This window comes from Brachyhypopomus gauderio, chromosome 18, assembly GCF_052324685.1.
Source record: "Brachyhypopomus gauderio isolate BG-103 chromosome 18, BGAUD_0.2, whole genome shotgun sequence".
NCBI lineage: Eukaryota > Metazoa > Chordata > Actinopteri > Gymnotiformes > Hypopomidae > Brachyhypopomus > Brachyhypopomus gauderio.
In genome coordinates this window covers 5,816,147-5,831,359 of record NC_135228.1, presented here as the reverse complement: position 1 = coordinate 5,831,359, position 15,213 = coordinate 5,816,147, and the positions used below count along the sequence as shown (strand labels likewise).

The window sequence follows — 15,213 nt, the reverse complement described above, 5'->3', positions numbered from 1 at the left end:
GTGCACACACACACACATACACACACACACTCAGATATTTCACATACACACTGCCCTAGCCAAACCTACCCATACCTCTGTGTCTACCACATACAAACACCTAGTTCACACACACACACACACACATATGGCTACTTATGTGTATGCACCATAGATTGAACACATGCTCTGTCATGTCAGACATGTGAGTTCACTGTGACAACCAAGTGCTCATTATATGTGTGTGCACACACACTCACACACACACACACATATTTCACATACACACTGCTCTAGCCAAACCTACCCATACCACACACTCACACACACACACACACACACACACACACATATTTCACATACACACTGCTCTAGCCAAACCTACCCATACCACACACACACACACACACACACACACACACACACACACACACATATTTCACATACACACTGCCCTAGCCAAACCTACCCATACCTCTGTGACTACCACATACAAACACCTAGTTCACACACACACACATATGCCTACTGATGTGTATGCACCATAGATTGAACACATGCTCCGTCATGTTAGACAAGTGAGTTCACTGTGACAACCAAGTGCCCCTTATATGCGCGTGCACACACACACACACACACACACACACACACACACACACTCATTTCACATACACACTGCAATACCTAATTCACACACACACATATACCTACTCATGTGTATACACCATAGATTGAACACATACACTGTCATGTCAGACATGTGAGTTCAGTGTGACAACTAAGCGCCCATTATATGCACACACACACACACACACACACACACACACACACACACACACACACACACACACACACACACACACACCTACTTATGTGTGTTCATCATAGATTGAGAACATACATTGTCAGACATGTTCACTGTGACAATTAATACTGCCCATTATACGCAAACACAAACATTTACATATACAGCCCTAACTCATGAACACTCTCAATCACACCAAGCCTATCTCGCTCTGTCTGTTACACATGCACACACACACATGTACTGGCCTACCAATGGGTTTCACATACACATTGCCCTAGCCATACCTACCCAGTGACGACAAAAACACACACGTGCACATGCACAGACACACACATGCTTACTCAAGTGTTTGCATCTCAGTCACAGGTTCAGCAGGGTGTGACAACTGACACAGCCCATTATACACACTCACACACACACACACACACACACACACACACACACACACATGCCTACCTATGTAAACATATATAGCTGCATCTCCTGAATGCTTTCACATATTCACACCAAACATTTCACACACACACACACACACACACACACACACACACACACACACACACACACACACACACACACACACACACATATACACACACACACACACACACACACACACACAAACACGTCACAGACCAAGTTGTTTATATATGCAAATTGAGTGACAATGTACACGAGTAGATGATTGGCAAATATTTTTATTAAAGATGAAATGATGAGTGATGGGTTTGTTAAAAGAAATTAAAGATAAGAAGGAAAAAAGCATAATAAAATAATGAGAAATTATAAAATAATAAATAATGTAATAAAATAAATATTAAAATAAGAAAATGTAACTAAATAAAATAATGTAAAAAAGTAAAGTAAATAAGATACTAATAATCAGGAAAACACAGTTGTGGACAGTCACTGCAGCTCAATTGGTTGAATGTTGATTACTTATGGAGACATCTTGATTATGTTGTGCCCAGAACATGTTTGATCTGTGGGAAAGGGTATTAAAAAGAAGTCAGAATCAGTATAATAACTGCAATAAGTCAGTAACATGGATTGATATTTACTGTACTCATTCAGGTAATCATATACTTACTGTGAACTCTTGTGGACAGTCGCTGCAGCTCCAGTCGTGCATTAATTATGGAGACATCTTGATTATGTTGTGCCCAGAACATGTTTGATCTGTGGGAAAGGGTATTAAAAAGAAGTCAGAATCAGTATAATAACTGCAATAAGTCAGTAACATGCATTGATATTTACTGTACTCATTCAGGTAATCATATACTTACTGTGAACAGTTGTGGACAGTCACTGCAGCTCTAGTTGTGCATTAATTATGGAGACATCTTGATTATGTTGTGCCCAGAACATGTTTGATCTGTGGGAAAGGGTATTAAAAAGAAGTCTGAATCAGTATAATAACTGCAATAAGTCAGTAACATGGATTGATATTTACTGTACTCATTCAGGTAATCATATACTTACTGTGAACTTTTGTGGACAGTCGCTGCAGCTCCAGTCGTGCATTAATTATGGAGACATCTTGATTATGTTGTGCCCAGAACATGTTTGATCTGTGGGAAAGGGTATTAAAAAGAAGTCAGAATCAGTATAATAACTGCAATAAGTCAGTAACATGCATTGATATTTACTGTACTCATTCAGGTAATCATATACTTACTGTGAACTGTTGTGGACAGTCGCTGCAGCTCCAGTGGTTGAATGTTGATTAATTAAAGAGACATCTTGATTATGTTGTGCCCAGAACATGTTTGATCTGTGGGAAAAAGTTTTAAAAAGAAGTGAGAATCAGTAATAATAACGGGAATAAGTCAGTAACATGCATTGATATTTCCTGTACTCATTCAGGTAAACATATACTTACCGTGAACTGTTGTGGACAGTCACTGCAGCTCTAGTTGTGCAATGTTGTACAAGTATGACAATGTGGTTGTTCATAATAAATGTTAAAAATTTCCTTCACATAGCTGTTATACATTTATGTAGTATTAAAATGTAATCAAATGAAAAAAGTAAGTAACTAAGTAACAGTGTTATTTTCCATTTCGTGAAAGCAATGTTTAGGAACTTTAATGATTATCTTTTGGAATTGGCCAATTGTAAGCAGGGGAAAATAATGCAGACCATGAGGATTTAACAATCATAATGAACTGATGTAGTAATGTCACAGTATATACAAACCTTGTGTGAATGCCAGAGTGTGAAAACTACCAATAGAGTACAACACATTCATGACAGCTGAAGTATGTAGGCATAACAGAAACACATATTTTGTCAATGTCAAGGTCTTTAACATACACATGATCTATTAAGGTGCCATTTTCTGTTGTTGCATCTTTCACTACTTGAGTAAAGCCATAACGTTGCATCACTTCACAGACTGAGTTAGTTACAAAAAGATTTACATTGAAATCTCCCATGATAATTTTACCTTCTGAGAAACTGTCCATGTGCCTGATCAAATTGCTCATCTTGTTGAGAAATACTGTCTGATTATATGAAGATGGGCGATACACAATTGCAGCTGTTGCATTGAGATGAGGAAGAATAAACTGCATGCACTCCAGATTCATACATGGTACATCAACAATAGTACAGTTTGTCTGTGGTTTATAATAGATACCAACACCTCCATGCTGTTTGTCCTTGAGCTTAGCAAACACAGTGTCAGTTGAGTCATACGAAAGACATCTTGGTTGATTATAGAAAGAAAATCCACTTATTTGTACATCTGAGTTATGCCGTGACTGTACCCAAGTTTCTGTCATACAAATGATATCAGCATCCATATACCTTTTGTCTTGTTGTAGGTCTTGTAGGTGACATGACAGTCCTTGGACATTGTGCAGAAGTATTTTACATGATGGAGACACCTGTGTTTGTTGTACTGGCTGAATAAATGCAGGCATGGTTTGCATGAAACTTTCAATGTCTGATTTGGCATATATTGCACTTTCTTTGAAGTCCTGTATTATGAGACCTTGAAGAGATGTAACACGACTTAAGGCCACATATGCTTGTCCAGGTGCAAATATCTTTTTAAGTGACACAACTGCTTTGTCCACAGTTAGACCTTGTACTTTGTGGATGGTGCAAGCCCAAGCTAATTTCAGGGGGAACTGGCGTCGTATGCCACCACTCTTAGTCACTCTCTCTTCATCTGGTTCAATTGGTGTTGCCTTTTGCAGGTCAGGTTGTAAGCATTGACTTTTGGCTCTTACCGCTGTACCAGCTCTTTCATTGTCAAAGGTCACATATATTTTTGAAGGGAAATCTTCACCTGCATTGAAATGTATTGCATTAACTGTACCAAAAGCACCGTTTACAAGGCCATCTGAAACATCAATGTTTTTAAGAAGCATGACCCGTGCATTGATTCCAATGTGAAGTGATCGTGAAAGACACGTGTTACACATATTGCCGTGGTGGCTCTTTACTCTTTGAAATCGTCCAGTTTTTGGAATTCTGTCATAATCTTGTGCCTCAATGATTGTAGTTTCAGAGCATATTAGCTGCAGCATATGTCTGTTGTGGTCATCAACTTCCTCATTTGTTGCATAAATATGCAGATTTGTAGTACATTCTCCTTCACCTGTTTCACACTGTTTGAGTTGATTAATGTCTGTATTGAGCAATGGATCACATTTTTGCCTTTTCCTGAGCCGATTCAATAACTCTGCAAATGCAGCATCTTTTTGTCTCATGATGTCAGTGAGTTCTGCCAAAGCAAAATGATTCTGCCATAGATTCACACCCACAGGTTCACTGTACAAAGGTTTACCCTTCACTGGACTGAGCTGATAGAAGTCACCCACTGCAATGATTGAAACCTTTCCAAAAGCTGAGTAATCTCCACACTGCTTGATCTGTCTCAGTCTGCCATGAATATATGCAAGGAGTTTATGATCAACCATTGAAATTTCATCTATGATTAATATATCAAGTTTTCCCAATTTAGTTCTCAGTGCATTTATTTTCTCATCTCCCAGTGGCTGATAAGGCAGTTTAGTATCTGTGCCAATGGACAAAGAAGTGTGTATTGTGGCAGCATCAATGTTATAAGCACTTACACCTGTTGGTGCTGTTAATAACACACGTGTGTCATCAGGATTCTGTGATAAACGAGACAGGATGCGACATGCCTCATAATGAATTGCTTTGATCAGCACAGATTTTCCAACACCTCCAGGGCCTGATATAAACACATGGAAAGGGTCCGGATGTTCTCCACGTAGCTTTTGTAAACACCAGTGACGAATCTGATAAAATATCTGAGACTGTTTTGCATTCAGTGAACGAAGTAAAGCCATTGCTGCATCCTTTGACAGGTTATGTTTATTATTGTCTAATGAAAAGGTTTGTTTCGGGAGGAGATCTGGTATAACATCACTGTTTTCACTTATGTTTGTATTGTCATTATATTTATTTTCAAGACATTCTAAGCGTTCTTGTTCTGTTTCTGGACAAATTTGTGCCCATGCATCTTCCATTGGACCATGTACCTCTAGGTCTTCTTTAGCTTGGTCTATGGAATCAGCCTCTTTTTCAAACTTTGACATGTTTGTGTCCACTATGGCTTTTACTGAAACCAGTTCATTGTCTGAGTATTTGACAAACCCACCTTCATAGAACTCTTGGTGTGTCTGGAAAGTTGGTGGCTTCAGTTGACTGATCGAGTAATGAGGAAGAAACAGTTGCAAAATGCTTTCATAATATTTTGCAGGATTTTTGGTTGGTGAGAAACGAGCATATCGAATTACAGCAGGCTCAGTTCGTGACCTTTTCATCACAAATCCTAGACCTTCATCTAGTTTAACAGTGTTTGGAGATGACGTTTCAGACTTTGACAACACTCTATACTCTGATGCAAAAGTAGCCAAACACATTTCTTCAAAATCCTTGGATTTAGGTCTCCCCTTATATCTGTCAGTTATACTGTTCATCCAGATGTTCTCACTGTCTTCATCAAGACATTCTGCTTTCCTCTGTATAACATTGAGTGGAAGACTCATTCTGATTGCATCACAGGTTGGCACAAACTGTACTTTGCGGGAGGCCTCTTTCAGCTTCATATTAGTAAGGCGATATACGCTCTCCTGAGCTGAAACTTCACGGTTATGAAGGAAAACACTGCCAAGTTTGCGTAAAGCTTGTTTAGCATCAAGATTGCCTTGCTGTGCAGCTTCTTTTTGAGCATGTGACAATAACAATCCCATCTCTCTCTCAGCTTTAGATATGTATGAGATGATATATACAATACAGGAATATGCATCAATCACAAACTGTATGTCCATGTTAGCATTCCATGCATTTAGGAGATATCTGTTGTACTGATTCACCCAAGCATCACATGGCTTTCTCTTCAACACAACACTGTTTTTTTTGCTAATTGTTTGGTATGCTGCTTCAAAAGTTTCCTGATTTATGCCTAGTGAAGCAAATAAGTCATCTGCTGATTGAAAGTTGGCCTCAGTGTTCAATAAAGCTGTCCGTACATTTTTCAATATGGAATCTGCTAAATCATGCTCCATATTAGGCCTGCTTTGATTGTTATTTGCTGAAATGCTTTGTTCTCCACATTTGTCATCATCAACATTTTTATCATTGTCAGTCTTGCGTCCTGTCAAAAATGTTCTGCTAGATGGAGGACGGGGAAAGTTGAATCTGCATATAGTCCCCCTTTTTTTGCATGTTTTTGAGTGCCTTTTGCTGTGTTGTTGTACACTTGACACAATTTCATTCATTTCTGTGTCATCAACTGATGGCATTTCACATGTGACATAGTGATCAATGAATGCTAGAACTTTATTGTCATCATCTTTGTCTATCTGAGGAGCGTCTTTAACCCAGAACAGGCAGTGACTGTGAGGTGAACCACGTTGTTGAAACTCAATTCTGTAGAAGTAATCAACTATTTCTCCTATTGGTTGTGCTTCAGACATGATGACATCTTTCAGAAAACAACGGAATCGGTGGTCAAACATTCTGGCAGCTGTCACAGGGTTACTTTTCAGCAGAGCACATCTCTCTGACCAGTCAAGGTCATCTGGTGATACATATTTACCCTCTTGAGTCAGGATTGTTTCCATCAGTTCTGGCCATCGCAAGTCAGCAGAGGAAAAGGAGCAAAACCACGTAGGGATACCCAGTTGTCTGACCATTGCAAACAGATCTTTCTGAACACTTTGCCAAAATACAGGAGTACCTCTAATGGGTTTCAGGAATTTATAGCCTTCATCATGATTCAAAATCCTTTGTAGGGAGTCTGTGTTTACTAACATTTCTGAAGTAATGTCAGTTTTGTGCGCACAATGTCCTTTTCTCAAAGCAATTGACACGTTTGATACAACCTGATTTAACTCAGACAAATACTGACCATAAAAGATATAGTCCAAGTTCTTTGCAAATCTACCATCTGCATTAAGGATTCTTGTATTTAAATATCTTGACAATGTCAGTCGTTCAGGCCTGTTGTCATGAAAAGTGCCTGTGCCTTTTGGGAAAAGAACTGGAAAACATTTGGCTTCATTAGACTCATCAGTTAATAGCCTCACTGGATTGTTTCCTTCTGCAGGTGCAACAGACATTATTCCATCAAAGTGCTGATCCAGAATCTCCTGTGCTACATCAACTGGTTGTAAACACGTATCCATGAACATACCATGCTGTTGTCTGTCATGAAGAGTTTCATCAATGTTGTCATTTTCAGAATCACCATCATCATGTTTTTCCTCAGTAACACATTGGTCATATGCATCATTCTCCTCTGCTTCCGCAGTTTTACTCAGTGGATTTATCCAATCATTATTAAACTGGACATTACTGTAGAATTTGTTATGCTTTTGTAGATACATCAATGAAGATTGAATTTTGTCTGGACAAACAAATTCATATTTATAATGCCCTTTGTATGTCAGTTTTCTTTTCAATTTCACTCGAATCATCTGATCAATATTTTCAGATCTTGGTAAAACATCTACTACATTTGTCATGTTTGATGGGACACAAGTGACTGGTCCATGGACCCCATTTTGTCCTCCTTTTGGCAAGGAGACAATTCTCATAAATGGTATATGCATCGCAATTAAATGCTGTTCCAATGAATTTAGCATCTGCAATTCTGAAGGAACTGGTTCCAGTGAAAGATTATTGGCAACACTCTCTTCTGGCATTTTCCCATTACAAATCTTTCTATGGCATGTATAGCAAATCCACAGACAACCTGCAGGACCAGCTTTATCAGGGCAGTGTGCAGTGCAGCTTACATTACATTTATGTAGATAATTGTCTGTAATACATTTATCTGCTAATAATGCAACTGTAGCAGCTTTTTTCAAATATTCTTGTTTTCTGCATTTTATTACTTGGTGTTTGAACAGAGCTCGATGGCAAACTGCACAGACATGTACAGGACCCATGGCTATTTTGTCTCTGAACTGTTCAAGTACATAGGACATGTCTTTCCTATTGTCTTTTCGTATGTTTCTTCTTTCTGTATTTTGTAATTTTAACCTGTTCACATGATGGAGATCTGTTTTGTATCTATCAACACTCATTTGCTTTACACGTTCTTTATGCTTTTCATCTGTGCTGTATTTCTGAACACTTAATGACTTCACATTGTCTCTGTGTTCCTTGTCTGTTTTGTATTTTTCAACACTTAATGACTTCACATTGTCTCTGTGTTCCTTGTCTGTTTTGTATTTTTCAACACTTAATGACTTCACATTGTCTCTGTGTTCCTGGTCTGTTTTGTATTTTTCAACACTTAATGACTTCACATTGTCTCTGTGTTCCTGGTCTGTTTTGTATTTTTCAACACTTAATGACTTCACATTGTCTCTGTGTTCCTTGTCTGTTTTGTATTTTTCAACACTTAATGACTTCACATTGTCTCTGTGTTCCTGGTCTGTTTTGTATTTTTCAACACTTAATGACTTCACATTGTCTCTGTGTTCCTGGTCTGTTTTGTATTTTTCAACACTTAATGACTTCACATTGTCTCTGTGTTCCTGGTCTGTTTTGTATTTTTCAACACTTAATGACTTCACATTGTCTCTGTGTTCCTGGTCTGTTTTGTATTTTTCAACACTTAATGACTTCACATTGTCTCTGTGTTCCTGGTCTGTTTTGTATTTTTCAATACTTAATGACTTCACATTGTCTCTGTGTTCCTGGTCTGTTTTGTATTTTTCAATACTTAATGACTTCACATTCTCCCTGTGTTTCTTGTTAGTCTTATATTTTTCGATACTTAATTCCTTAATGTGCTCCCTGTGGTCCACATTGTCTGAATATTTGTGTAGACTTTGCATTATTTTCTGCCGTTTATATTGCTCATTGGTACTGTATGCATCAACTTCTCGTTTTTTCACGCAGTTTCTGAAATTCTCATCATCATGATACCTTTGCGTATATTTCTTGACTTTTGCCTGTCTATATTCTTCATTGGCATCATACTCTCTTTTCTTTCTGTTACATATGCGACGATTTGAAGCAGATGCAAAGGATGTATTTCCATAGTTGCATAAACACAGTTCAGTACACATAGTTTCACTTGTTTTGACACAGCTCACCACCTTGTAATGTGAGTTATCACAATGTTTCAGATAAATTCCTGTTGTTTCATTACACTGACCAGTGAAAGGATGACGTGCAGAGTATTTCAGCCATCCGTTTCGACAATGTGTATGAATATTTACACCAATCAGGTCAGCCGCAGCTTGAATTTCCACTTCAGTGGCCCAGGTACCGACGTACTTCATTCTTGTTTTAGAAATATACTGTGACACACAGGAATAACCTTCTCTGAGATAGTTAACATAGCGTGCTTCATTTTTCTCTATGTGTTTAACAGTAGCACATCGGATCTTCCTGTGCTCTTTTTCACTTCCACTAATTGCAAAAGCCAACGAGCGGAAAAAACAATTGCCATCACCAGTGATCATCTGCGTTTGGCAAGGCTCGCCCATTACAGCGGGAGTAGGCAACTCGGCGCGATTATGTTCAATGTAAACAATATTTAGTTTTAAGCACATACTTTTCTGCTGCTGCGTTGTTAAAGGACTGAATATAAAGTTGTCGGCTTGGGTCTCAGTAACCAAGACAACATCGTCGCCATGTTCATTTCCCCTGGTACTCACTTGTTTAGCCCGTTGATCAGCTGAAACGTTGTCGCCATCGGTCACGTGTTTGTGTTTCACTGCATCGCTACATGGCAAATGTGCGCTAGCTTTTACACTGCTGCACGGGGAATCATCTGTGTACATTGTAGCTTCGATTTCCGTACTGTCCATTACCGATAAACGCTCACCTTCAAAGGTTTCCGGCATTACGATTGTGCAGCTTACAGTCGCGGTAACGCCTGTGATTTCAAATTGCATTTTGTCGGCATTCAATGACAAACCCAGGACCGTAACGTGGTTCAGCAGGGACTCCATAGTGGCATGATACGCTACTAAACTTGTACCAGACTTTGTACGCTCACCTTGCGAGTTACGTGAATGCGAGTCGATTAGCACATAGCATGAGCCTTGTTTAATGATAGCGCACGTATTCAAGTTAACAGTGAATAAACAAGCGTCAAACTGTGAAAACACTCTTATTAATGCTTCATCATATGGCATGTAAACATTCTGCATTTCATCATAATCATGGACACCAAACAGACCTACAAACATGACATCACTATAGTTTAAATCAAAGCTGTTATTCTGTAGTGTATGCGTAGTAGGCAAATCTCCAACAAACAGGTAGCCTGAAGGGTCGTGAATGCTGCCGGCATCTCTGATGGATCTGTATAGGTCGTCTCCCTTCATGAGAACGTCATCTAGGTCAGCAGGGGTCCAACTCAGAACATTCTTCACTTTCGACATCATTATTGCTGTGACACTATTAGCAACACACTGCTTATTAGCTTTATTGGCAAACATTGGATGTCCTTGATGGAAAGAGCCTGTCAACGTCTGCACCTGGGAAAACTGAGCACAGACACTTTCAATAGCATCAGAGGATTCATTGATTGATCGCGATGGGAATGATTGGCATGTATCGGAAGTCATTGGCATGGTATTGGAAGTCATTGGAACGGTATAGGCCAGTTTTTGCACAGTTTTTGCACGGTTTTTGCACAGCTTTTGCACATTCTGCCCAACGATGGGGTCAGAATTGGTCAGTACTTTTTTTTTAAGAGGAAGCAAAACCTCTGGAGTCAGTACTTTTTTTTTAAGAGGAAGCAAAACCTCTGGAGTCAGTACTTTTTTTTTTAAGAGGAAGCAAAACCTCTGGAGTCAGTACTTTTTTTTTAAGAGGAAGCAAAACCTCTGGAGATGGGTCCCTCTGGCATGCACCGCTCCCAAGAACACGCGGTTCAGGAGCAAGCACCTAATGAAAGATACAGAAGAGAAACAAGAGAGGGATGACAAGACACACAAAGTTAAACATCTAACAATGCAAACTACAGACCCTAGAATACACCAAGGCTGGTGTCTACACAATATATCCCACACATCTACAAGTACACAACACTGACTACATATTCAGTGTCCATCATATAATTTATATATATATATTTATTTATATATATTTATTTATATATATATATATATATATATATATATATATATATATATATATATATATATATATATATATATATATATACACACACACATACATACACACACACACATCATATTCAATGACTATCATTTCAGAAATTTGTCATACATAAAGAACTCTACATATACACATCTATATATTAAATTGTTCCTCTGAATGTCATCAGCACACTTAACTTTCACAACCTATGTGGGGATGCAGTTTTATGCCCACATAGTTTTATGCATATTCCCCAACACATGTTCCCTCATTATTTACACCGTGCATCAGTAACCCCCATCAATATTTGTTAGCCTAAACTTTTTTCCATTCTTTTACACATAAGAACTCAATGTACGCATCATTTAAACAGTCGCAATGTATTCATTAAAGTACAACCTCTGGACCCATCTCCTCACTCGACACAGCATCCACCACAGGTGACTCCTAAAATCACACACACACAAAAAACACATTTTATAGCTTTTACATGCATGAACCTCACATCACACTAAAAAGACAACTTGCTCCCTTTTGTACGTTCCATCTACACAAACCTGTAAAGCCTTTACAGACACATACTACCACTGCCATTTAATTTCTACAGTCCTTCATGGTGTTTACATTACATAGCACAATCATGAAATGCCATCCATACTCCAGCAAAAATAATGCATACTGCTTGGATCTTACTAGCATGCAGTACACTACTGAAGCCTGAGATTCCTGTATGCTGTATGTATTACACTGACTACGTTACACAACACCTGCACAAACTGTCCCATCAAGTCACTGCAAACTACACACAATTTTAGATATTTAACTGCCACAACAGATTACCACACATATTTACTGTTCCAAACCATCCATACACCTTGACTATTATCCTGTGTGTGGCTGCACACAAGTGTGCTGCACTTCACTCACATCTGCCTGGACTGCTGGACCTCTCATCTTAGCGAAGCGTGCCTTTGCAGCTGCTGAGCGGCGTGAAGCCTTGGTACGTGGCATCTGCTAAAACAAAATTTACACACAACACATTTTACGAATTAGTCTGTCACTCCCCCTCCCCGTCATTAGTCTGACCAATTTGCCCAAACATCGTTATAAGCGTCTCGGCCTGAAACCACTGACAATAATGGAGATCTAATCCTGGGTGCTTAACTGTGTGTTTATTACATATGGGCGTATCTGTGTGGCTCGGCAATGAAAATACGTATAAACATACAATACTCAATAAACGATAAACCAAAACAATCGCTTCACACTCTAAACATACTAGTACACAGTGGTGGCTGGTCAATTTGTGGCGCTGGGGTGCCGCCCCTTAATATTGTTCAGATATTAAAATGAGTTAATTATAAACTGCGATAGTTAGGAAATTATTTAGTCACACTGTGTGTCTAATAGCCATGTTTGAATTTATTAAAAGAGTAAACGCATAATTGTATTTAATTGCTTACATTGTGCACACTTCCTGTGTGCAGGGTGCCGGTCTAATGAGAGTGCATGTAGATCAGGGATGTCAATCAAATACACAGAGGGCCAAAAAAACAAATTTTCTACAAGCCGAGGGCCGGACTGGTTCAATGTTTATTAAAACATAATGAAATGATCGTACATAGCCTATTGAACCAAGACCTAACACGGTGTATATTATTTAATGCTTAAATGAATAAAGTAATATTTTCTTATGGAGCTGTTAGTAATTTCAAGTGAAAACATTGAAACAGCAAACAGATAAAAACAAACTTCCTTCAAAGAAGACATGTCCTGTACATTAAATGAATAAAGTAATACAGGTTTGAAAAGTGCTGAAATTTAGGCTAAAGTACTTGAAAATGCTTGAAATTGTAACTACTTCGGTTCACAACAAATATCTGTCTGACTTAACAGTTCTTTTGTATCACGTTAACAAATACGAGCCTCTTGTAATTCCAGGACGAAACATGAGAGAACGTGAAGACGTTAACATTATTTTCAAAACCAAACAACCATTAAATGTGAATAAAAAGCGAATTATATCGAATCATTTCGAGTATACGTATAAATATTTAACTTAATTAAGTTTAACGTGCTGGGAAATATTGAAATGGACCTTGAAAGTGACGTACAAGTGCTTGAATTCCACCTTGTAAAGGTGTATGAACCCTGCAAACATGACTTTGTTCATTGCGCTGAACAGTTACAAAATTGGACAGGTGCACGACCTCGGGAATCGATAGCGCGCGACGCCCTCGCACACGGAAGGAGCCACTGCGATTACGTCATTTTCGCCGCGCGGACCCTCGCCGCTTGTGGCGCTGCAGTGACTTCGCGGGCTACCGTTGCATTGTGGGGAATGTAGTGTTTGTGCACCAGCACAACAAACACCAGCGGGCGGCTGTGGCCTGCGGGCCGGTTCTAATAGAAATTAAATATCATCCAGGGGGCCATAGATAATCAATCTATGATCTATCAATCTATCCAGATCCGGCCCGCGGGTCTTGACTTTGACATATGTGATGTAGATGCATAAATTTATGTTTAAGTAAATAAAGGGCACTAAGACTGCTTTATTTGTTTAATTTGTTTGCGCCCCCCTCAATTTTTTTTGCACCAGCCGCCACTGCTAGTACAACTTCGCATATATCGCACTACTCTGAGCAAACACTACAGGATAAGTAAGCGCTACTGAAGCGAGTATCACGAAAACACCTCGCGCCTACCTCGTGCACACATCATGCTTCACTCATGCAGTGAGGCAACTCTCATTAACTTATATCGGACTTAACATGAATATACATGGTAATACATGTAATATACATAGAAATACACATGACATACCAATATCCCATTAATGAGCCAAACTAACCGTCATATTACTATGTACATATTACATTACAGCCTCAATTACCGCTATAACATACGGATACAAAACGCAACATATTACACAAATATAACAGCTGAAACGTAGACTTACTGTTGATCCACGCGCACAGCTCACCCAGAAGAATAAAGTCACTCTTTATAACTCTGTTTTTCAACCAAAATCTCCGTATTCCCTTTGTTCTCAAAGTTCGCCTCTGCTCAAAGTTCAGCTCTGCTCAACGTTCGGCTCCGCTCTGATAGCCTCCTCCCACTGTCGCTCTACGAACAACAGGGCAAACCAACTAGAGAAACATACAGGGGTGTTCGGCCGGAACCACCTAACGCCGGACTTTCAACAATAATTCCACATTTTATCTATAGTGTACTATTTACTCGAAACAATGTTTGCAACTAAACCTTCATGCATGTTCAACACGTGGTCGGGCGCCTTTGCTGGTGTCCTACGTGTTAACTACGAGTACATTAACAACTAGCCTGCTATAACCACATAAAAACAATTACCAACATATCAAATACTGCCTCCTTTAACTCCCCCCCCAGAGCCCATTATAATTGCGGTGTGTGTCTCTGTGTTTTAACAATAATCGCACTAATAAAAATCACACATTCACATAAATTCCTGTACACAATATGTTCATGTTAATGCCCTGTAACACATGTACATTAACAGTAACATTGTATTAAACACTTTTCCCCCATCATTTCAGACTACTATCATTTGAGATATGCAACCAGTGGCAGCACATTCCCTTTCACCAGCCAGACACCTGCCAATTTATATCTGACAAAGGACATACACCTGCTCCCCTTCTCCTTGGAGACTACATGATCAAGCCTAGATCAACTAGAACTTACACACAATTACATACATAACAACTTGCCACCACTAATGGCACATGCAGTCTTGGTTGACTTGCTTCTGAAAAACAAACAAACAT

General features: G+C 39.0%; 1 protein-coding gene across 1 annotated transcript; it reads right to left on the bottom strand.

Moving 5' to 3' along the window:
• Window positions 1-1,612: 1,612 nt before the first annotated feature.
• LOC143482374 (uncharacterized) lies at window positions 1,613-14,526 on the bottom strand. Its single transcript, XM_076980721.1, has 9 exons — window positions 14,367-14,526; window positions 12,332-12,418; window positions 11,804-11,851; window positions 11,126-11,188; window positions 10,293-11,046; window positions 2,466-8,606; window positions 2,270-2,358; window positions 2,074-2,162; window positions 1,613-1,770 (listed from the first exon to the last, which is right to left on the bottom strand). Exons 2-6 carry the CDS (start codon window positions 12,413-12,415, stop codon window positions 3,013-3,015), a joined length of 6,543 nt encoding a protein of 2,180 aa, XP_076836836.1. The 5' UTR covers window positions 12,416-12,418; window positions 14,367-14,526; the 3' UTR covers window positions 1,613-1,770; window positions 2,074-2,162; window positions 2,270-2,358; window positions 2,466-3,012.
• Window positions 14,527-15,213: the final 687 nt, after the last annotated feature.